We start from the raw sequence: 23583 nt of genomic DNA, 5'->3' as shown, positions 1-23583 counted from the left end.
TTTCTGGTATATACTCTTTATCGGGTTGAGGAAGCTTATTTCTATGGTGGTGTTAACATAAATAGACGTTTAATTTTATCTAATCCTCTTTCTACAGCTGTTGAAATGATCACATAGTGTTTCTTCCAGGAGAATGTGGTGAATTACAGTTGACTGATATTCAAATGTTGAACCAACACCATTCCTAGAATAAATCCAACTTGGTCATGATGCATTCTTTTTTATATCTGCTGGATTTGGTTGACTATGATTTTGTTTAGGATTTTTGCTTGTGGTTGCACGAGTGAGATCAAACTTGGTTTTCTTTTCTTGATGTACTGCCAGGTTTGGGCATCAAGCTTATAAGCACTTTATGGATGAGCATTCCGTTTCATGGACTTTTCCATATTTTAACTAATCCCTTTAATGGGTATTTAGGTTGCTTCCACTGTTTTGCTATTATAAACAATGCTGTATTTGCAGGTTCTTGCACACTTCATTAAGAAGGACAAATGCATATTTAGAGGTTAATGTCAGAAGTAGAATTGCTTGGCCCAAGGGTATCTAGAATTTGAATTTTTATAAATACTATGTTATTGAACTTTGAAAAGGTTGACAGTTTATAGTCCTACCAACAGTGTATGAGCATCTCTTTCCCGACACGCTTCATTCAGGGATTTAGATAAGCACTTTAGGCAAAAGAAAATAAAACACATTTATATAATATTTCTCTCTCACCACATGCCTTCTACTTCACAGCCAAATTATTTTTTGAAAGAATGCTACATGCAACTCACCTCTCACACACTCATCAACTAATCTAATCTGGCTACTACCCCTGCCAGTCTACTGAAACTGCCCTTGCCAAGGCAATGAACAACCTTTTTGTTAAGTCCAGTGGATTTGTACCCCTGACGTGTGTGTGGTTTTCTTTTTCCCCTCAGTCTTACTTGTCTCCTCAGCAGTATTTGACAAGTTAGCCATGCCATCGTTCTTGAGACATTCTCCCTGGAATTCTATGATGCTTTGCTTTCTTCTGACCTTTTCCTACTTCTTCTGTGACTCCTCATTCTCCACTGTGGTTCCAAACCCTGTGCCTGTGTCTTAAATGTTAGTGTTCCACACATTTGTGTTCTTGTCTTACTCTATCCATTCAGGTGACCTCATCCTTAATTGTGGCTTCCCCTGTAGTTGCCATCTATGTGTTGAAAACTCCTGACTTTTTTTTTTTTTTTTTTTTGCCGTACGCGGGCCTCTCACTGTTGTGGCCTCTCCCGTTGCGGAGCACAGGCTCCAGACGCGGAGGCTCAGCGGCCATGGCTTACGGGCCCAGCTGCTCCGCAGCATGTGGGATCTTCCCGGACCAGAGCACAAACCCGTGTCCCCTGCGTCGGCAGGCGGACTCTTAACCACTGCGCCACCAGGGAAGCCCGAAAACTCCTGACTTTATACCCTTAGCCTAGTCTCACAACTGAGCTTTAACCTGAATATCCACTAACATACTGAACATTATATGCGTGGTTCACCCATCAGTTCTCTCAGTCAACATTTAAAAAACTAAGCTCATCATGTTCTCCCTCAACCCTGCTTCGATTCGACTCTGTTTCTTTCTTTTTTTTTTTTTTTTTTTCGATTCTGTTTCTTGATACTCCCGTTTATCCAAGGTAGAAGTATGTTTGTATACTGGTCTTTTCCTTCTCTTTTCATGGCCAGTCTGGTCCTAGATTTTCTCAGGTTTCTTATTCTGTATCCCTGTCTCTCTCTTTACTCCAATCCCATCTGCCACCTAAAAGGAAACTATTGTTTCCTACTCAAAACACTTCTGACCCCAGATGTGTGGGGTTGTTTCACACCAGCCAGTTCTCTGGACACCAACTGGGTGTCTTGCAGTTCAGTTTTAACACTAACTACCTGGGGCGAGCACAGACCCTGTGAGTTAAGGGCATGGTCCCACAGATTGCCCCCACTCCAGGCACCAGATGCAAGTCGCAGTTTGTCACCTGTACTTCTTCTGACCAACCAGCTATAAGTCATGGTTCCCACAACCCTCTTCTCAGCTTTGGTAATTTGCTGTAACAGCTCAGTGAAACACTTACGTTTATTGGTTTATTATAAAGAATATAATAAAGGTACAGGATACAGCCAGATGAAGAGGTACATAAGCCAAGGTCTGGAAGGGTCCCGAGCGCAGGAGCTTCTGTCATATGCCATTGGGATGCTTCACCCTCCCAGCACACGGATGTGTTGACCAACCCAGAGGCTCTCCAAACTCTGTAGTTTAGGGATTTTTTTAAAATGGAGGTTTCGTCATATAGACATGATCAATTATTAACTCGATCTTTAGCCCCTCGCCTCTCCCTGATCTTTCTGGTGACCAGCCCACATCCTAAAGCCCATCAAGAGTAGCCTTATTAGGGCTTTCCTGGTGGCGCAGTGGTTGAGAGTCCGCCTGCCGATGCAGGGGACACGGGTTCGTGCCCCGGTCCGGGAAGATCCCACATGCCGCGGAGCGGCTAGGCCTGTGAGCCATGGCCGCTGAGCCTGCGCGTCCGGAGCCTGTGCTCCGCAACGGGAGAGGCCACAGCAGTGAGAGACCCGCGTACCGCAAAAAAAAAAAGAGTAGCCTTATTAGAACGAAAACATTCCTGATACCCAGGAAATTCCAGGGGATTTAGAAGCTCTGTTTAAGATATTCCTATCTCTCCCACCACTCAGGAAATTGAGTTTATATATAAACTCAATTTATATATAACTCAACTCAGATATAAATATATCTGAGACCAGATATATTTATTTCTCATTATGTCTGCCACCACTGTAGTTCAGGCTACCATCATCTCTTGCCTGGATCAGTATAGCAATCTCCTCCCCTCAAATCCTTGCTGAGCCGTAAGTGTCTTTCTAAAACATGCTTTATCATGCCACTCCTCGGCACTTGACACAGGTACTAGTGTGTACCTAGGTACTCAGTAAATATTTGCTGACTAAAGAGATGAATGCATGGAGGAGATTTATTTTCCTTCTTTCTTCTTCTCTTTTTTTTAGGCCTTAGAAATTAATCACAGGTTTTAAAGTGAAAACTTCCTTCTTAAATTGATCTGCACAGTTCTTTTTATGAATTTGTCTTTAAACAGTGTAGAGTTTTGAGTAGTACTTCATTATTAGATCAGTATCTACTTCATTGTTTAAAGATAGGACTTTATTTTTAAAATAGAGACTTGTTAGAAATTCATGATCTAGTAGAGCATGGGCTTTTGAGTTTGAATAGGATTTGTCTCTTAAGTTCCACCACTTTAATGTATCTTTCAAACCTTGAGTTACTTCACTTTGCGTTTTATCATCTTGAAAAGTGGGTATAGTATCTACCTTGTGGCATTGTTGAGGATTGAGTAGATAGTGTATGTGAAAGTGTTTGGTATATAATAGGAATTAAATAAATTTGGAAATTACGATATAATGCTATAATATCAACTACGTACTATATTAACATAATTTTTGTCTTACAGATAGTGTGTGTACCATATCAGTGGCGTGTAACTATGCTCATCATTGTTCTTGTCAATGCCTTTGTTTCAATCATGGTAGAGGTAAGCACTTTACATAATTAAGTGGCTGCCTTGCTGCTTTGCAATTCTTGGTGATTTAATGGTAATGGGGGAAATGGATAGGTAACATTATGGAAGCCCACAAAGAATTTGTTTCATTGCAGTTAAATTCATTTAGCCTTCTCTTCTCAACTTTTCCATGAGCTAATAATAGTCATATTAAGCGATAGGACGGAATTCCCTGATGGTCCAGTGGTTAGGACTCCGTGCCTTCACTTCCGAGGGCGTGGGTTCGATCCCTGGTTGGGGAGCTAAGATCCCACATGCCATGCGACGTGGCCAAAGAAAGAGAGAGATGATTTAGCTGAAGTCATAGGTGGGAGAAAATAAGCAGTTATAAATCAAAAATTAGTGACTGAGAGAAAGGAGAGAAGATTGGTGCTCAGGTGGCCCATAAACTGGTAAACCAGTGGCCATGAAATCAGAGCACCACCCAAGTCCTGTGATGTACAGTAAAATCTCCCATTTAAGGGAGGAAAGGGAGGGGGCTCTCTCCATGAAGTATAGTAAATCTTAATCATTAGAGAGTTTATTGAAATTGTAAAACAGTGACCATGATGAACTTACCCAGTCTCAGCCTGATTGCTGGAACTTCTTCCTTGGTATTTACTTCTAAGTTTTCCTTAGAGGGAAGAGGTCTTAAGTACTCTTTGATCCATTTTATACTGTATAGTTATTCTCCTACTAGGATTCCTTTAGGTCAGCTTCTCTAAAAGGAGATAGTAGGTTCTCACTTGCTGCTTATTAATAAAATTTGGTCTGTTCTCAGAGCTACTATTATTCACTCTTACAGTAGCAGTATGCCAAATGAAGAAGGAGATACAGTTGTGATTTTTAAGTTAAGGCTTTCATAGAGTAGGCTTTTGAATTAAAATTAGGTAATTTGTGGGAAACATGTATACTTTAAAGATAATGGCTGTAGACTTGGAAATTATGTTTAATTTGATATTTTTCTAAAAGATGACTTGGTATTTAAATTGGGGCCATAGTGGACAGCGTGGTTATTACGGTACTGATCTTTTTAGGTTGCCCATTTTAATGTATTTTTGCTGTTTTATGGACAGTAGAAAGCATGTCCAAGATACTGTACTTTAAAAGCTTTCCTTTTTCTATAGTATAAGTTCATCTTTTCACTCAAATGTTATTTAAGGTAAAATCTTTTTATAAAACAGAATTTCTAGGGAATCCTTTCTTAATCTCCCTTAATTTATTCTTGCTTACTATCAAAAGAATTATTTTTCATCATATGCATATAGATATAGTTGTATATAGATAGAGATAACTCAATTCGCTGTTAAGAAAAATACTTCAGATTATAAGCATTATTTTAATATGGGAAAGCCCTGAGGATTCATATAAAAGCTATACTTCGTAGAAAATTTATCAAGAATTTTATGATGATTTATATTTGTTACAAAAGTCCTGTTGTTATTCTTTGTCCTTTTGCAATATAAACTGAAATCCTCTATATGAAAGCCAAATCATGTTTTTCACGTATGTCTCAGCATTGTGTGAGCCTTTTTAAATGTACGCATTAATAAACAATGACATAGTCATTTTTAATTCTTAACTCGCTGGACTATCTCTCAGAACTTCTTCCTTGACATGGTCCTTTGGAAAGTTGTGTTCAATCGAGACAAACAAGGAGAATATCGCTTCACCACCACACAGCCACCACAGGTTGGAAATCAGCCCTTACTCTCAATTCTTCACGTCAGTTGTGTACTCTGCATTGTGTAGGGTGGTGTTCTGTTGTGTGTTGCTCAACCTTTTCCTCTATGCCTGGCATTTCATTTTTTTGTAAGGAGTCCTAGAAGATTCATGGCAAATATTTGTTACAGTCTTTTTAGGACTTCAGAAATTTCATAAGTCTCTTTTCCATTCCAATCCGTATCTTCTCCGTGTGTGAAGGTCTTGTTCTCAGTGGTAAATTTTTCCATTTCTGTCTGGCTTAAATTTTATGTTTTCGGTTTTTATGAGTCCCATTAGAGGCTAAATGAGATTCATGTAAATAAAGTTATGGAATGGGAATTGTTTCTTCATGGATCAGAGTCCAAAGGTCAAAATTCTGAGGAATTATTTCTGATTTCTTGTCAGTTACTGTGCCTTAATTTTGGGTGACTTTTTGGTTTTCCCCAGCATATGTCTCTCATCATTTAGAAACATTTTCGGAGAGATAGTGTTCATTTTTATACAAACCATGGTTTAAGGACTTTTGACTTTCTTTGTGGTGAAAAGAAAAGAGAAGCAGATGAATAAAACCCGTTTTTTGGTGTTAGGATGTTGAAATTCTTGATAGAAAATATAGGTTAGTCTTGTTTTTTAAACCAGTACCATTGAATCACAGCTCTGAGCAGCTTTTTGAGTATAGAGAACTTGACAGCATAAAGTTCCACTCCCTCATTATTGTGCCCATTGCTGTTTGTAGGTGGGCGATATGCTTTATACACATGAGTTCTAAACCTGTCACTCATCCCAAGCCAGAAAGCAGCTTTCCGAATTCAAGAGGATTCCCTGGCGTGGGTCACTCGCTTATTTTTAGCCTTCTTTTACCTGAGTAGCTATGTCCTGAGCTTTGCTTTGGTAATTCATCAGGCTTGATGCCTGGTGTAGTAGTGTCACAGGATCACTTTATAAGAAGTTCTGTAGAGCACCATTTCCTTTTCTAATGCTTGATGATGAGTAAGGATAGTTCTGTAATGATGTGATAAGTCTGGAATCTGCTTTAGTTTCTTTTTCTCAAAGCAGTGTAAGGCACAGTTGTCCCTAGTAAGTATGACCAGAGCTGTATTAGAGAGAGGCTCAAGTCCCTGAGCTACATCTCCTCTGTGTCTTGGTTACCTCACTACATTGCTTCAGAGGGTTAACTTTGGGTCCTATCATCAGTCCTCATATAAAATATTTGTACTGGCAAGGCCTTGGCCAAGGAAAACATTTCCTTTGTTTTTAGCTTTTCCAAAGAGATCTCCAACTATTGATCTAAACAGGAAACGCAGGTTCTGAAGAGGAACTGTACCCTAAGTCAAAAGTGGGTATCATAAAGCTCCTTTAAAACATTTGAATTGGAAAGCCTTCCTTACTTTTCAACCAAAATTAAATGGCAGAAGATTCTATAATTTGCTACATCTTTTTTCTAAAATTGTGTCCTCATTATTTTTAAGAGTTTGTGCCTCTTACGTGAGGTTGTACCTCTGAAGTGTTCTGGGGAGAGAGTGGTCTGAGCAGGGAGGCTCCCACCGGCCCCATGTGTTTACCAGTTCTGAGCACCACTGAGTAGACAAGAAGTTTGGCCTTCAGTTTCTAGGGTCATGTTTTAAGAAAGCATTTTTTAAATCATTGGCTTCAGAAAAGAGAGTTCTTATAACCTCTTAGCACAGAATGCTGTGCTTTCATCTTCCAGCGCTTCCGTTTGTAGTTTGCTCTCACTATTGATATTTGTGACCCTTGGAGAGCCCATCCGTTAGTCAGATTACTGTAAGGCTGTAGTTCTCAATTAGGGGTAATGCCCCCATCCTCCCAGGGACACGTGGCAGTATCTGGAGACATTTTTGTTTGTCACAGTTGGCAGGGGGTGGGGGGTGGGGGTGAGGTTGCTCCTAGCATGTGGTGGGTGGAGCCTGAAGATGCTGCTGCGTAAACATCCTACAGCAGCGCCCACGACAAAGACTGTCTGGGCCAACATGTCAGCAGTGCCGAGGCTGAAAAAGCCTGCCATAAGGTGAAAAAGCAAGTGAAGATGAGAGTGACCTGCTACACCTAGGAGCCCATTCTGTGCTCTTTCCTACCAAGAGTCCCATGGGGTCTTCTAAGCTCGCAGCTCTCAACCTTCTCTGTTAATGTCGGGGGAAGAACAGCCATATTTCTTCATTCCTTCCTTACCATATAAACCCAGACACCGTTGAGTAAGGTTCGAAATTTCACAGCTAAAGACCCTGGACTAGGCTCCAGGTCTTAATGCAGTTGAGTTATGAAGTCGAGAACCTCACCTAGAAATCTCAAGTAACCGCGTCCAAACTATCTGGTGATCTGCAAGACAGCTATGTAACACCTCCAGAATCCTTCCAATCTTAAGGTGTTTCTAACTTCGTTTTATACATAAAGAAACAGCATTCAGTCAACTTGCCGTGGTTATGCAGCTTATGAGTGGCAGAGCTGGGAGTTGAAGCCAAGGTTTCTAATTTCAAGAGGAGTGTTTTTTCCACTGTGCCACACTGTCTCACATTATGAGGCCACAGAGATGCAAACTAATAGAACAATCAAGTAACAAAATGGAGACAAAGAACAGCTACTGTTTTCAAAACCTACTTTTTATGGTAGATACTGTGAGGCATTTTGTATAAATTCTCTCTAGTTGTTACAACCACCTAAGAGGTTAGGGTAGAGAGACTGAAGATATCCCTGTCTTCACAGATGAGGAAACAGCGTTAGAACTGGAATTCAGGTTCAGTTTTATCTGGGCCCAGGACATAATATTTCTGTAACAGAAAGCCTCCATCTGTTCTTCAAAAACGAAATAAACCTTTAGGTGTCATTTTATTTAATAGTAGACATTTTAGATATTATGTTTATTTGGCCCACTGAACATACATACAGCTGATCTAATTTAGATACAGAAAGATTTTTATATAATAGTCACTTATTTCCTACAGTGGTTCTTTTTCTTATTAATGCACAGTGGCCTCAGTAAATGTCCATTGAATCAAATTGAAAACAGGTTAAATAAACCATTTGTAAATAATCAAAGTTAAAACTTTTATGTAACTATTTTTTTTTCTGTAGTGATCTTTAGCAGCTCCAGATGTTAATACTTATTCTCTGACAAAAAAAGAAAAGAAAAAAAAAAACATTCTTGAGATGCAGTGATTTTCAAGTAAGGATACTCATCACAAATGCCTTGAGCTCCACCTTTGATCTACTGAATGAGAAGTCTTCAGTGGAGGGGCCCATCACCTGTGTTTTTCTGTACAGCTTTACCCGTGTTTGAGATCTGTGCTTCATATTCTCTTTCGAAGAAGCATTTGTGCCTACCCTGTGTCTGGTAAACTGAGGCTGCTTAGTGGTTAGATGTGGAACTGGAGTCATACCGTCATGTATTTTGATAATGCCTGAGAATGTGTCCTGATTATGTTTCCCTTTTGGGGGAAAAATCCAGATGTTAGCTGTAGTCTTTATGCCACTTAGGATATTATTCGAGTTTATTTAGATAGAATGCTCATTCTGATTGTGTTTGTCTTATATTCAGGATTGGTATGGAAGAAGAGTTTTATGAAAACCACAGCACCATTACAACATTTTCCCCATAAGCATGGCTTTATATCTTACATACTGCCTATGAAAACATTTCCTAAAAGACACTGCTAGGAGTTAGCTGGCATTGGGGTTCTGGAATGAGCAGCTTGGACTGGTCTAAAAAGCAGGAGAATTTTAGCTGTAGATCTTTTTAAAAGTTCTTTGTGTTTTTTCTGCTGGGCTGTGGTAGCCACTTTGCCTTCTCTGAGGGATACACTTGGTTATTTAACCACTCCTTTCAGGAGCAAATCACAAGATCCAGTTGCTGGGGCTCCTGTGTTCTGCTTCAGAGACTTACCCTAGATGTTAGGCGAGGCCTTGGTGCTCATTCTAAGCCCCGTGACGCTTCATCTCTTCCCTTTCCTTGTGCAGTGCTTGCCTTTGTCCTGTTGCCACTGTCTTTTCTCCCTCGATTTAGTTCTATTCTAGCATGCCTGTAGCACTGTTTATTTTCTGTACCAGTGAATTATGTTGCTTAAGGATGTCTGTGGTATGCTTGTGTTTGTAAATGAACAAGCCTATGCTTGCTTATAGTGTATTTTTTGTGTATGCTGTTTGGGGGAGGTGAGGGTACAAGAACAAAATATGAGTCTAATTGTAGTGGAGGGGGGGATCCCTAGTGTTCCTTGTGACTGAATTTATTTTTAAAATTATAGCAGGTGTATGTTGCTTTTAATAGGGACATGAGGATTTTTGTTCAAAAAAGCATGCGCATTAATGTGAAAAGAATTGTGATTCAATTGTGATTCTGTTTGCAGTGGATTTCATTTTAATTTTATTGCTTGCCTCATTTTCCACAGGTGGGGAAATGATGGATTTTATTATTTTGTGTGTGTGTGTGTGTGTTTCTTACATTTGAATACACTTGGCTGTGACTTTCCTTAACTCAGCCTGTTTTGCATTGCTTTCAGCCCAGCTGGCTCATCTGGACAGACAAGGCTTATATGTTTCTGCCTTTTTTTTTTTTAAAGTCAGCATTCACCATTCGCCCTTTTCTGTGATCCTTTAACAATGCTACTTGCTGTAAAATAAAAAGTGACAGCTTTCACATTGATTTAGGAACAATGAATTTTTTTTCCCCTGCAATTAGACGGAAGAATTTAAACACATTGGGGAAGAGATAGGTCCAAGTAGTGAACTGTCGCCTCAGATTAAATATTAAGGTTTGTCATGTATACACCTGTACCGAAAAGGAATTCTTTGTTATTTGGATCACCTGAAGAGTCCTATAGCTAACCTCTTCTATATTCTAATGCTAAATGTTTTCTTGTGGACTTCCTTTGAGGTGATGGTAATAACTCTGCTTTTAGCTATGACAATAAAGAGGCTACTAGATGAATAATCCTCAAATCTGTATCCCCACTAACCCACCCCACCCCTAATCTGTATCCCCACTAACCCACCCCACCCCTGACAAACCACAGTTTTTGCCTTTAAATTCTTGGTAATGGTGCAGCTTACACTGTTTTGTCGACAGAGTAAACTAGAAGGCCTTCAAAAGCATGTCGTTATTGTGTATCACGCTCTCTGCCGCATGCCCACCCCCAGTTTTGAAGAAGGAGAGAGTAGTAGGTTCCTGGTGGTTGTCTCAGTACGATGAGACCTACCAAGTCAAAGTATGAAAAAGTTTTAAAGAGTTTTCATTTTAAAGTATTTTTGCTATTCTCCATTGGCCAATTTAGAAACCTGTGTTTCAGGGTCTGTGTTGTAGCAAATTTGCCTTTCTTGATCATGAAGATATTTTGAGAGTTAACATTAGAATGCTTCCGGAATTTTGTGAGATTACAGCTGACCCTTGAATAATGCCAGGGTTAGGGTTGCTGACCCTCCCCACAGCCAAGAATCTGCTATGATTTATATAGTTTATAGGCCTTCTGTATACAGGGTTCCTCCATATCTGCAGATTCAACCAACTGTGGATCATGTAGTACTGTAGTATTTGCTAAAAAAACCCACATGTAAGTGAACCTGCACAGTTCAAACCCGGTGTTGCTCAAGGGTCATCTTTACTTCAGTTGAGCTTAGACCTGGTTGTAGCCTAGGTTATATGTTGATGGCAAAACAAAACAACCTGGGATTTAAATTTTGCTTTGTAGAAGAAACATCCAAAATAGTTAAGAATTGACTGTTCTTCAGAGGTGAATATAACTACAGGTCTCAGTATAGTCATTTAGTTTTATTTCATTTATTTCCGGTTCCAATTAAGACAAATTCTGAGGGCCTGTATTGAATTTACATTTTTGTACAATAACCAGGGACTCTGCTTTCTTGTTCTTCAAGAACTATTTATCTAAGATCACATCCAGTAAAAACATTGGGATTGATCCGAAGGAATTCTGTGACAGCAGAGCTTTTTATAATGAAATAATACTAAGAATTAGTACTTGCTTTATAGTTTTGTATGTACCTCTTTCCAGTTGTGGAGCACCAAGGGGAAACCATCATTATAAAATAAAATTGTTTTTATGTTAATGAGAATGTGGTTTTAAAAGAAGTGATTGACATTAAGCATGATCTAAGTTCTGATTTTGACCTAACAGTATTTACATAATGCTTTGAAAGGTGATATTAACAGTAGCAGTGGTATCTTTACAGTGTTTTCTTTCAAAAATGATCAGGTGGTTAAGTTGCTAGAAGCAGTAGTACCAAAAGATAGTTTAGGATAGAACGAGGGTTTTCATATTAAATATTAAAAATTTTTTCTCTGAATAGTTCGAAGTTATTCTTAATACATCAGATGTTTTATGTTATGGAATCCCAGACTCCAGATATACAAGTTATTTTTAAAATGTATCTGCATACAGGAGGAAGTAGGAACATAGAACTAAATAAAATGAAGTATAAATTACATGGATACTTTAGAAATATAATCTTAAAAAAATAATGTTCCTAAATAATGGAAAGCTGTTTTTTAAGCGTGGATTTTTTTTTTCTTTCCTTCATGTATTTGTTGTGCCCAGAAGTAATTTCCTCTTATTTTTCTGTGCTGATGAACTGTGCTTTAACAAACTTGTTAAAAACAACAGCTCTTAATCTACTGGGTGTTCCTCTTTTTCCTTATTTTCTTAGGAGTCAGTGGATTGGTGGGGAAAATGCTTGTCCTGGGCCCTGAACTGTAGGAAGAAGATGCCAAAGGCCAAGTACATGTATCTGGCCCAGGAGCTCTTGGTTGACCCGGAATGGCCACCAAAACCTCAGACAACAACAGAAGCGAAAGCTTTAGTAAAGGAGAATGGATCATGTCAGATCATCACCATAACATAGCAGTGAAGCCGTCTCAGTGGCATTCTAGTAGCAGCATTGAGGAGAATGTAAATGTAGGACTTACTCTGATCCTGTGCGTCAGAATGGCACCCCTTCAATTTATGTCCCTTCCAATATAGTAGCTGATTTGAGGGTTTTTTAAAAACAAAACAAACAAAAAGAGATTAGCCTGTCAGTTAAATTAATAATCAAACTTCAAAGTCCTATACCTTCATTCAGTAACTCTAAATATTATATATATTTTCAGAACTGGCTTGATTGTTATCCTCAGTGATACTCTTTATAGGGTACAGAAGAAAGTTGGTATCTGGAAGGTGTTTAGATATTAGCTTCTAAGACTTTAGTTTATGCCTTTAAATTTATTTTCACAGCCCCCTTATTAGAAAAAGTCATCATTTATTTACAGGCCCTAAATTTGTGGTTGATAAATAAAATGGGTGTTAATTAGCCTCCAATGAAAATAGGTACAAAGCCTGTTTTTATTTGATTTCAGTATTTCTCCCAAAGAAGACTTAGTATGCATACCACCAGTTCCCTTTAATAGCATAGAGTTAGGAGTGAGTTTTATGGTGTTGCAACTCAGGTAATTTCCATTTATGGTTTTATATTTTCTGTACAAACTGCCTGGGTTTTATTTTTTCTAATCAGCAAGGTGCTTCACTGCCTTCTTGAGATGTCCCTCAAAGCTATTAAATGGATCTTGTGCTACGTCTGGTGTCAGTAGTATAATTTGCTTTAGTTAAATGTTGTTGAAGCCTTTTCAGTAGGAAAAAAGCTGATTTCTTTTGGCAGTAGATGTAGATCTCCCTTTCTAATATCTCTTCATACCTATTTTTTTCTCTCAGGCTTTATATTATTTTAAATGTCTTTTTATTTTCTCCTACGTCTTTAATTACCTAAAGACATAGGATAATAGTTTTTTGTTTTTTAGTTTTTTGAGTTAGAATTTTACCTCCTAAAATTTTAAAGGTTTGATGTATGTCTCTCCTGTTAATAATGAGGCTTAAAAAAATGAGTGGTTTTGAATGCTATTTTTTCAAAGCTGTATGAACCTGGCGAGTTTGCTCTATGCCATTAGGTGGCGCCAGAGGTCAGAGTTTACCTATTTTGGATTGGGTGTTTACGAATGAGCATATTTGGTTGTGGAAATTTCTGGGAGAAAAAAAAAAATGAAATAAAGTTTAAAAGAAAAGTCATTCATTGAGCCAAAAGAAATGTGGAAGATATTTTTCACCTTTCTGTTTTGCCTGGTTAATGTTTAAATTCTAAACAAAATTAAGGTAATTTAAAAATGCCTTTATAGGTAAGATCCAGCAGTTTGGCAAAGACCAAAGTTCTGATAAACAAGAAAACTGATACTGCTGTAAAGTGGACACTAAACTACTAAGACTGTGTGATCTTATCCTGTGCTCTTCCTTGACCGGTAGCATGCTTGTGCTTTCTACTTCTAGCTGATCATTATTTTCCTGATACATATTTACCAATTTGATCAAATGTTACCCAGAACCATAAAACCAAATGGTTCTCATTTTTTATGCTGCAGAGACCTGATGATTTTTGGTTAACTGTAGAAAAATGTATGTTACACTCAGGATCACTGTTAACTGCTGTGGCCACTGATGATTCTTACAAAAATATAATCAAAGTTTTCCATCAAAAAAGTATGATACTATATTAATACACATTAGATGATAAGAACAATTATTCCATGAATGATTCTATGAAGCTATGCATCTTAGACCTCTTGAGCTGTGATTAGCACTGTTTTTATAGTTACTTACTCTCTTTATCATTTTATAATTTCCACATTCAGTTCACTTCCAATACATACGAGTGATAGTCTTCAGTGATCTGCCACAATTGTAAGTTTTATTCTCTGATTTAAATACTGAAGCATATAATTAAAGTAATTGCTAAGTAGCAGCTTAAAAATCCAACTGTCAGATTGTATTTAACATCTTTAAGAGCATGATCATAAAGAGCTATATTTTTGACAACCTCCCCCCTTTTTTAACATTTAGATTTTATAAGGGTTTTATATCACATCTGTCCATATTGTTTTCAAAGGAATGAGGTTTTTAGGTAGGTGGACAAAGCATTTGTAGGAGGTTAGATTTGAACATAGACAAGGTGGGTTGTTCAGGTTGAAATGGATGGCTTCCAGAATGTGATTTGAAGAACGCCTGTGAGTCCAGGTGTGGGTCCTACTTAGTGCCATAGATAGATGAGTCCTCTCTCTGTAGGTCACCATTACATAGTAATCTTGATTCTGAATTTCACATTAAATTATTTGAGTGTATACAGATCTAAATTTTAAAATCTGTACATATGTTATTTTGACGTATTAAGATGAATAAATATTGCTGATTTAAATTTTATTTATGCACATACCTAAAGGACAGAAATGTCCAGGAAAGTAATTGTTAAATAATATGTAACTTTTTAACTTTTTAAATAAATAACAAGATTTTTAATGTGTGTCTCCCTCAGGGTTGTTTAAAGGTTTTTTTCCTCCCTCAGATATAAATAGTGGTAACTATATGTTTTGTATCTTCTAGCACCAACTGCTGTAAAGCAATGCTGCAAATAATGCTTGAATAAAAGTGGCTAAGCCAACAACAAAGTAAAACCTTTTTATATTAGTTTTATAATCCCTACATTCGAAAGCTTTCCAAATTGTACTTGCATTTAAATAAAACTGTTGCAGTTTTTACTATTCATTTTGTTTCCCATGTTTATGAAACTACTGCAGTTTCAAAGGCATGGAAAATTATATCAGTGTTTATGTACTCTGTTCCCCCAAACGGCTATGGATCCAATGTCCAGAGAAGAGCAAAATTCCAGCTTTAGAAAACATTCTAAGATTTCATGCATGCAGTTTTGACATATCTGAAAATAGGCTTTTTGTATATTTATGGTGGGAGGTGGTTGGGAACTTTTAACAAAATGTTAATTTTTGTACAGTCTGTAGGCATTTACACATTTTTAATGTATTAAGATTTGGTAATTATGTGCACATTAAATTAATAAAATAATTACTTCCTGTTATGATTTGTGAATTCCCTAAGACTTTGGATTTTTTTAAGTAACTTTATATCAGAAATGATACTGCATCTTTATATTTTTTAAATAGTATTGCTGCTCAAGAATGGTACCCTGATGTCAAAAAGGCATACATTCAGAATTGTACATTCAGCACTGTAAATAACCTTATGAAAAATTTTTGATTGAAGCTGTTCAAAATAAAGATTTGAATAATATATATAACATTTCTTTTTTCTGTGTCTTTATATACGTTTGTTTGCTCGTTAGTTGCATGAATACTGCCCAAATACTCTGGATTTATTTTCCTGCTTAATACTTCCCCCATTTCTCTCTTTTTTTTTTAACTTTGAATTTTTCAAGAAAATAATGCAACTTTCCACACACCACGTCATGTCTGTGACCGGCCCGTGGAAACCCATCAGTCAGATACAGTGTAGGTCTGAGGGAAATGGTGAAATAGAAGACTAGGGACTTGGAATTTATTAGTAGTTGGGAAGATCAGACGGAAAGCTAATGCCATGTAAGCCACGGTAAGTTTGAGGGGAAGCGGCATCCATGGGTGCAAAAAGAGCGCTCCATGGTACAGGAGACCTTGGAGCTAACTACTGGCCATAGGAATCCCAGAGAGGGCAGGATGTGCTGGGCCTTGTGCTTGGGTGGGAGGGCTTTCCTTGTGTCACAGGTTCTGCAGGAGCCATGTGGATGGTTGGCTGGTGTGAGACCTAGTTTGAGCCCAAGTTCCTTCCATTCTCTGTGGGTTGTGTAGCAAATGATCGTGTCCCTTGCACCACAGCCTGCAGGTGGCAATACAGTTCTGCATGTCTCTCCTTTCTTTTCCCCCTCTATCACTGCCAGGTGCTTTACTCTGGGTACATACTGCAGGGAAGGACAGAGGGAGTTCTAGGAGTTTGAAAGAGATTGTCCCCATACCAAGTTGGGGTTGTGGTTACTCTACAAGTACAGAGAGATTGCTGCTGTGCCCTGGCCTTGGAGTCTCTCCCACAGAGGAAGAAAAGCATATCTCATTCGGTAGATACCTGGTTTTGAATGGCCAAACCCTGTAAGCCAGGGTTCTGTGACTGATACAGAAGCTGCCACTTAGGACAGCAGATTCCTGACTTGTTTCATGGATCCAAAATCCAAAGGACTTGAAACACTGGTGCCGTCATTACTTCAGTGCTCAAAGTACTTCTCAGTACCTCATCAGTTTGCTCATTGGATCAACTCTGCTCCTCCACTGTCTGCAACTTCTGTGCCCAGTGTTCCCTTCTTGGCCCATCATAATGTCCTCTCTTCAAAATAAAACTTGGAGGTAATTCTCACAGGAGATCTTCCTGGGGAAATGGGCTAAAGAAGCTTCACCCAAACTTGAAGTCGTACTCTGATTATCCCACAGTGCCTTTTCCCAGGCCTCTGTCATGCTGGCTTCTGGCATCTGATGGGCAAGGGGCCTTTCACTTGGTCTGCCTCTGTGACTGGCTCACTGGTCACCAGGGGAGCTGTTCCAGGCTCTGGAGCTTCTTCCCTTGATGTAAGCGGAAAGACCGCTCAGTGGCTTTCCCTGTGTTTTAGGACTGCATATGCTTAGAAGATCATTTCAGTCCCTTCAGCATTTAATGGGCTTCGACTGCATTTGGCTACACTAAAGGCTGAATAGACTTCAGTTCCTTTTCTATAACACCTGACAATGTCGATTTGGGGGACTTTTTTCCCAACGATAAAATAATTTAAGAACCACTTCTGTTGTACCACTGCACTCAGATTCCAGAGGTTAATGTTTATTCTTTTGCAATTCAAGCATTGACTTTTCCCAGTATTTTAAAATACCTATATTCCTACCTTTTTTCTTAAATAATGCCATTTTCCCTTCCAAATCACTTTATATTTGCATTAAAAAAATTTTAAGTGACATTAGGCACATTTGATAAAATTTCAAAGCTCACAGAAAGGTATATAAGGAAGTCACCTTTTTCCTGGATTCTCCCCCGAAGGGGGAATACTAAAGTTTCTTGGGTGTATTGTTCTAGAAGAAATATATATGCACATATGTTTTTAAAAATCCTACACACATAGAACCCCATGTTATATGCTATGCTGCCCTTGATTTATGTCATTCAGTGTGTTTTAGAAAGTTATGTCAGGGACTTCCCTGGTGGTACAGTGGTTAAGAATCCGCCTGCCAATGCAGGGGACCCGGTTTCGAGCCCTGGTCCGGGAAGATCCCACATGCCGCGGAGCAAATAAGCCCGTGCACCACAACTACTGAGCCTGGGCTCTAGAGCCCACGAGCCACAACTACTGAGCCCGTGTGCCACAGCTACTGAAACCCGCGTGCCTAGAGCCCGTGCTCCACAACAAGAGAAGCCACCGCAATGAGAAGCCCGCGCACCGCAACGTAGTCCCCGCTCGCCGCAACTAAAGCCCACGCGCACCAACAAAGACCCAACGCAGCCAAAAATAATTTTTAAAAGTTATGTCAGTACTTGCAGCTCAAATCCATTCTTTTCAAAGTCTGCAAGGCATCCTATTGCATGGATATACTATAATTTAAACGACTACTTCCCTATTGATGGTCATTTAGATTTTCTTTTTTTTCTATTAAAATCCTGCAAATAAGTTTTTGTGTACATGTCTTAATGAGCATTCCCATAGGATATATTTTTAGCAGTGGAACTGCTGGACAAAGAATATGTATGTTTAAAATTTGGTTGATACTACTAAATTTTCCTCCCCAAAGTTTGCTACCATTTATATTCCCACCAATGTAGTATAAGAATATCTACTTCTTCACACTTCATAAAACACTGGATATTTTCAGACTTTATATTTCAGTGTGGTGTTGGTATAGGGATTATCAAATAGCCCAGAAACAGACCCACACAACACTCATCAGATGTTGATTTATGACAGTGCTGACATTGTAGCTCTGAGGGAAGAAGGGATATACATATATAGGAAAGCTGGTTATCCTAATGGAAAAAAATAAAATTGTACTTACATCATACACAAAAATCAATTCTAGACAGATTAAAGACCTAAATGCGAAGGACAAAATTCTAAAATATAATAATAAGGTGTTATAGGAGAATATTTTTTGGCTTGAGAGGAGAGGAGGAATTATTTTAATAGACATAAAAAAACAAATCTTAAAGATTAATAACTCTGCCTATATTAAGACTTCTGTCCATCGAAAGACAGAAAGCAGGTGGAAAGGCAAAGCGCAAACTAGATGAAATATCTGTAACACCTACAGTTGACAAAGGATTAGTATCCAGAATACATAAATAATGCCTACAATTCAGTTTTTTAAAGACACAATCATACATACTTTGCATATAGAAAAATGGTCAAAAGAACCCAAATTTCTCAGAAGATGAGGCACAACTGTCCCTTAGAAATATGAAAAGATGCTCAAGTTCATAATTCAATAGGGAAATGAAAAATTAAAACCATACCGAGACAATTATTTCACACGAATGGCAAAAATTAAATTTAAAAAATCAATTCCAAGGCGTGGGTGGAGATGTACGGGAACTGTCATACACAGTAGGTGGCAGCATACATTGGCACAACTACTTTGCAAAGCAGTTTGACATCCCTATGTTCAATTGAACATGTGGACACCCTTCCTTCAACCCAGCAAGGCCATTATGGAACATATTTGAGAATGTTTTTAGCTTTACTACTCCTAAAATGAAAAAAAAAAAAAATGAGTAGGGCACTTGAGAATGTCCTTAGCCTTATTCCTAAAAGGGGGAGAGGGGAACTGGAGTAGAACTGGAGCGAAACGGCAGAAAAAGGAACACCCAAAGGAAGTGTAGCCCAACCAGGGGGGCGGTTGCTGCAGTGGCCCAGCTGTGTCACTACTGGACACACATCACAGAGTCATATTGTGCCTCTGGGGAGAAACTGCTCTCCCTCCTGCTCTTATCATTCGGCTTTGGCCATAGGACTTGGGTGATATATGGTCTCTTTTTCAAAGTTTGAAGATATTCGTCATTAAAAACCAGAATATGCCCTCTGAGATAGGGTCCTTAACATGACTTTTATTCTGGGAAAGCCTTTATCCTCAGGATGCAAGGATACTTCCCTCTTCCTCTGGAAAGTGCCCGATCGGATGCAAAGCTCTAAGCCTTTCAGTTGCTTTGGGGTGCAGCAGCATTTCAGGTAAGGCCAAATATTTTAAAAATTAGTATGGGCAACTGGAGGGCTCGGTTAGTCTGTACGGATAAGAAATAAAATTTAGTACAAGAAGCAATTCGTTTAAAATTACGTGTAGGAAACATTGTTTTGGCCGATTAGTATTGCTGTATTTCACAGATAATTCAGTGCCACGAGTACTCATTTTTATTTAAGCATCTTAGAAGTGATAGCTCCTTATTTATGGCTCAATCAGAGATACTACTCTCAAATTCTAGCTCTGGGACCCTGGTTAAGTTACTTAACCTTTCTGTGCCTTAGTTGCGTCATCCTTTAATTGGGGATAATATTAGTACCTAACTCATAGGGTTATTGTAAGGATTAAGTGAATTAATTTAAATAAAGTGCTGAGAACAATGCGTGGTGTAAAGTGATAGGTACTATTACCTACTTTTCTCAGTGTGGTTCACTATGATGGGGTGGTCCTGTTTTAGAGTAAGTTGGCACTGAAGATACAGCATGACTGTGATAAAAGGAATCAGGTGATGGTCGCTGCTGTTTTAACAGACTTTGCTGTTCCCTTCAGGGCTGTAGGTCATAGCCACCCCAGGCTAAGTCATGAAGTCAGGAGCAGGGCTATGTTCACAATGCACACTGCTCTGTGATGTCTGTGAGCTTGACTGTGAGAAAGATTATTTTAATTAGTTCTCTCTATGTAAAGGTTTAAAGGTGTTGACTTTTCCATAGCTTGAAAACGCTTTCATTTCAACGATTTGAACTAAGAGTGGAAAATCAGTAAAACGAACGAGGCCTCGTAGTGTAGAATGAACGTCTTTTCACCACCCAGGAAAATCAGCACTCCTAAGAGGGAGACTTAACTTGTACCTGGGTAACATTCAAAGTCAGTGATAATCCTGGCGAAAGGATCATGCAGGGTTACAAGACTGAAATTCGAGCGTTTGTCCTTTGTGTGCTGCCCACAGATCTGCCGCGGTCGCCTTTCCAGACATGCTGAGGAGCGCTCTGCTGTGCGCCGCGCTCGGGCTCCTGCGCGCCCAGCCCTTCCCCTGCCCACCCACCTGCAGGTGCATTTTCCGCGACGCCGCGCAGTGCTCGCAGGGTAGCGTGGCGCGCATCGCGGCGCTCGGCTTGCCCACCAACCTTACGCACATCCTGCTTTTCCGAATGGGCCCCGGCGCCTTGCTGAACAGCAGCTTCAGTGGCATGACCGTCCTGCAGCGCCTAATGCTGTCCGACACCCACGTTTCGGCCATTGCTCCCGGCACTTTCAACGATCTGATAAAACTTAAAACCCTGAGGTTATCGTACAACAAGATCACTCATCTTCCAGGCGCGCTGTTGGATAAGCTGGTGCTCTTGGAACAGTTGTTTCTGGACGGCAATGAACTAAAGAGCCTTGACCAAAACATGTTTCAGAAACTGGTTAACCTGCAGGAGCTCTTTTTGAACCAAAACCAGCTCGCTTTCCTCCCTGCCAGCCTCTTCACACACCTGGGGAACCTGAAATTGTTGGATTTATCGGGAAATAATTTGACCCACCTGCCCGAGGGATTGTTTGGGGTCCAGGTTAAGCTTGAGAAGCTTCTGCTCCACTCGAACCAGCTCGTGTCTCTGGATTCGGGGCTGTTGGATAGCCTGCGCGCCCTGATGGAGCTGCAGCTCGACAGAAATCACATCCGTTCCGTCGCACCCGGCGCCTTCGACCGTCTGCGAAGCCTGAGCTCTTTGACTCTTTCCAGAAACCGCCTCGAGTTTCTGCCCTCTGCCCTCTTTCTTCATTCGCACAATTTGACCTACCTGACACTGTTCGAGAACCCGCTGGAGGAACTCCCCGAGGTGCTCTTCGGGGTGATGGGCGGCCTGCGGGAGCTGTGGCTGAACGCCACCCAGCTGCGCACCCTGCCTGCCGCCGCCTTTCGCAGCCTGAGCGGCCTGCGGGTCCTGGGGGTGACGCTGAGCCCGCGACTGAGCGCGCTCCCGGAGGACGCCTTTCGGGGCCTCGGCGAGCTGCGGGTGCTCGCCCTGCGCTCCACCGGCCTGGCTTCCCTCCCCGCCGGCTTGCTCCGCGGCCTCGGCGGGCTGCGCCACTTGTCGCTGCGCCGCAACCGGCTGCGGACCCTGCCCCGCGAGCTCTTCCGCAACCTCAGCAGCCTGGAGGAGGTCCAGCTTGACCACAACCAGCTGGAGACACTGCCCGGAGACGTTTTTGAGGCTCTGCCCCGGCTGGCGAAGGTCCTGCTGGGGCACAATCCCTGGCGCTGCGACTGTGGCCTGGGACCGTTCCTGGCGTGGCTGCGGCGGCACGCGGGCCTCGTAGGTCGAGCCGAGGCCCCGCTGTGTCACGGCCCCGGGCCGCACGCCGGCCTGTCGCTCTGGGCCCTGCCCCTCGGCGACCCCGGCTGCCCGCGCCCCGGGAGCACGCCTTCCCGCCGCCTTGCCCTCGGCTCTTCCGAAGGCCCCCAGCAGCCCACCCTGCCCGCCGCCCCTGCCCGCGCTTCCTTGGGACCCAAGCGCTCCGAGTCCTGGGCGTGGGCCCGGCCGGTGGCCGAAGGCAAAAGTCAGGACCAGAGCCTGTTCTGGGGTCTCTATTTTCTGCTTTTAGCTGCTCAGGCCATAATAACCGGGATCATAGTGTTTGCGATGATTCGACTCGGCAGGCTCTTTCGGAAATTAATCAGAGAGAGAGCTCTGGTTTGAGGCAATGGTAAAACCTTGCAATTAATTAAAACGTGACCAGGGTATTGTCAGACGTGGCTCTGGAAAGAGTCCCGACGGGCTGCCGCTGTCTTCCTCCTGCTTCCTCTTCCTCTTCTCCCACCTCCCTCCCTCCCTCCCTCCCTCTCTCCCTCTCTTCCTCTCTCCCTCTCTCCCTCTCTCTTCCCCTTTCAGTCTCACCTCCCATTCCCGCCCCCGCCCCATACCATTTACTGTCAGAAATTGTGGCTGCCTGCTGTGTCTTTGTCTCCTCCGTCGTTTGCATCAGGGCGCGCGGGCTGTGAAGGCCCCTCCCAGTGCCCGCCGTGCCGGCAGGAGGGAGGGTTCTCTCCACTGTTTTCGGAGGGAAGGTGCAAAGCAGGCAGCCACCTTCAGTCCAGGGCCCGCCTCCCGCACCTGGCAGGTGTCTGGTAAATGTTTGTGAAATGAATGAATAACATGAATACAGGGGAATCCAGTGATAATGGCTTTTCCTAGCGGAGAAGATGGAGTGCTCGCTTTATCTACTTTTATTTGAAAAGCAAAATTCTTCCAGTTCTTGGACTTCCCTGGTGGCGCGGTGGTTAAGAATCCGCCTGCCAATGCAGGGTACACGGGTTCAAGCCCTGGTCTGGGAAGATCCCACATGCCGCGGAGCACCTAAGCCCGTGAGTCACAACTACTGAGCCTGCGCTCTAGAGCCCGTGAGCCACAACTACTGTAGCCCGCGCGCCTAGAGCCTGTGCTCCACAACAAGAGAAGCCACCACAATGAGAAGCCTGCGCACGGCAAGGACGAGTAGCCCCCGCTCGCCACAATTAGAGAAAACCCGCACGCAGCAACGAAGACCAAACACAGCCAAAAATAAATAAATAAACAAATTTATCTTAAAAAACTTTTCAAAACAACAAAAAAGAATTTTTCCAGTTCTTTTTCTGTCCTGTTTCTTCTCACTTTATGTATGTCTGACCTGTGGGGTTTTGGGGAGAGCGCTCAACTCCATCCACACAAAAGCATATTTTCAGAGCAGGTCCGCTGTGTGATAGGCTGAGAGAGAGAAAACCCAGCCTTCCCTCTGGGAGCTCGGTGCCCAGCGCAGAGCCCTTACAGCAGGGTCCGGGCTGAGCGCCGAGGAGCGGGGGAGGGGCGGGCATGAGAGCAGGTGGGACGGGGGTTAGGGGAGGAGCGGGGGCGTTCGGGGGGTCTAAGTGTGGGGCTGGGAGCGCCCAGTGTCCACGGATGCGTGCCCGTGAAGGGCTGCTCTGCTTGTTCACGGGGCCTGTGAGTTACTACTTGCTTCCTACAGGGGTGAAGACTGTCATTTTGACACTGGGTTGGTTTTCATTTTCTGAAACTAAACGCTACCTCATTTCACAAGCATTTACGGAGCACCCGACAGTGACAGGTGTTCATGAATGTAATGATAAGCTTGGGTTTTAGTTTATTATGCTCGGATCACGTTCTCATTTATTACAATTGAAGGCAGTAAAACTCTTGTTGCTTTCATTGGGTGTCTGCTTGTGAGAAGCAGTGGTTAAAACGCAGC

General features: G+C 41.4%; 2 protein-coding genes across 6 annotated transcripts in view; both read left to right on the top strand.

Annotated features, from left to right (window-relative positions):
• ATP13A3 (ATPase 13A3) overlaps positions 1 to 15406 on the top strand; it is an 81066-nt gene extending 65660 nt beyond the window's left edge. For 4 of the 5 annotated variants that reach the window (XM_033403729.2, XM_049710458.1, XM_049710456.1 and 1 more), the window contains 3 exons: positions 3486 to 3566; positions 5175 to 5264; positions 11943 to 15406. In XM_033403729.2, the coding sequence (XP_033259620.2) occupies positions 3486 to 3566; positions 5175 to 5264; positions 11943 to 12137 (366 nt within the window). In that variant the 3' untranslated portion in view covers positions 12138 to 15406. The remainder of the gene's footprint in view (positions 1 to 3485; positions 3567 to 5174; positions 5265 to 11942) is intronic. The other variant, XM_049710459.1, reaches the window with a different exon arrangement.
• Positions 15407 to 20308: 4902 nt separating this feature from the next.
• GP5 (glycoprotein V platelet) lies at positions 20309 to 22967 on the top strand. Its single transcript, XM_033403700.2, has one exon. It carries the CDS (start codon positions 20331 to 20333, stop codon positions 22038 to 22040), a length of 1710 nt encoding a protein of 569 aa, XP_033259591.1. The 5' UTR covers positions 20309 to 20330; the 3' UTR covers positions 22041 to 22967.
• The last annotated feature ends 616 nt before the right edge of the window (positions 22968 to 23583 follow it).

This window comes from Orcinus orca, chromosome 5 (assembly GCF_937001465.1).
Source record: "Orcinus orca chromosome 5, mOrcOrc1.1, whole genome shotgun sequence".
In the NCBI taxonomy this organism is placed as follows: Eukaryota; Metazoa; Chordata; class Mammalia; order Artiodactyla; family Delphinidae; genus Orcinus; species Orcinus orca.
The sequence above is the reverse complement of the archived record's forward strand: the minus strand, read 5'-3'. Positions and strand labels throughout refer to the sequence as shown.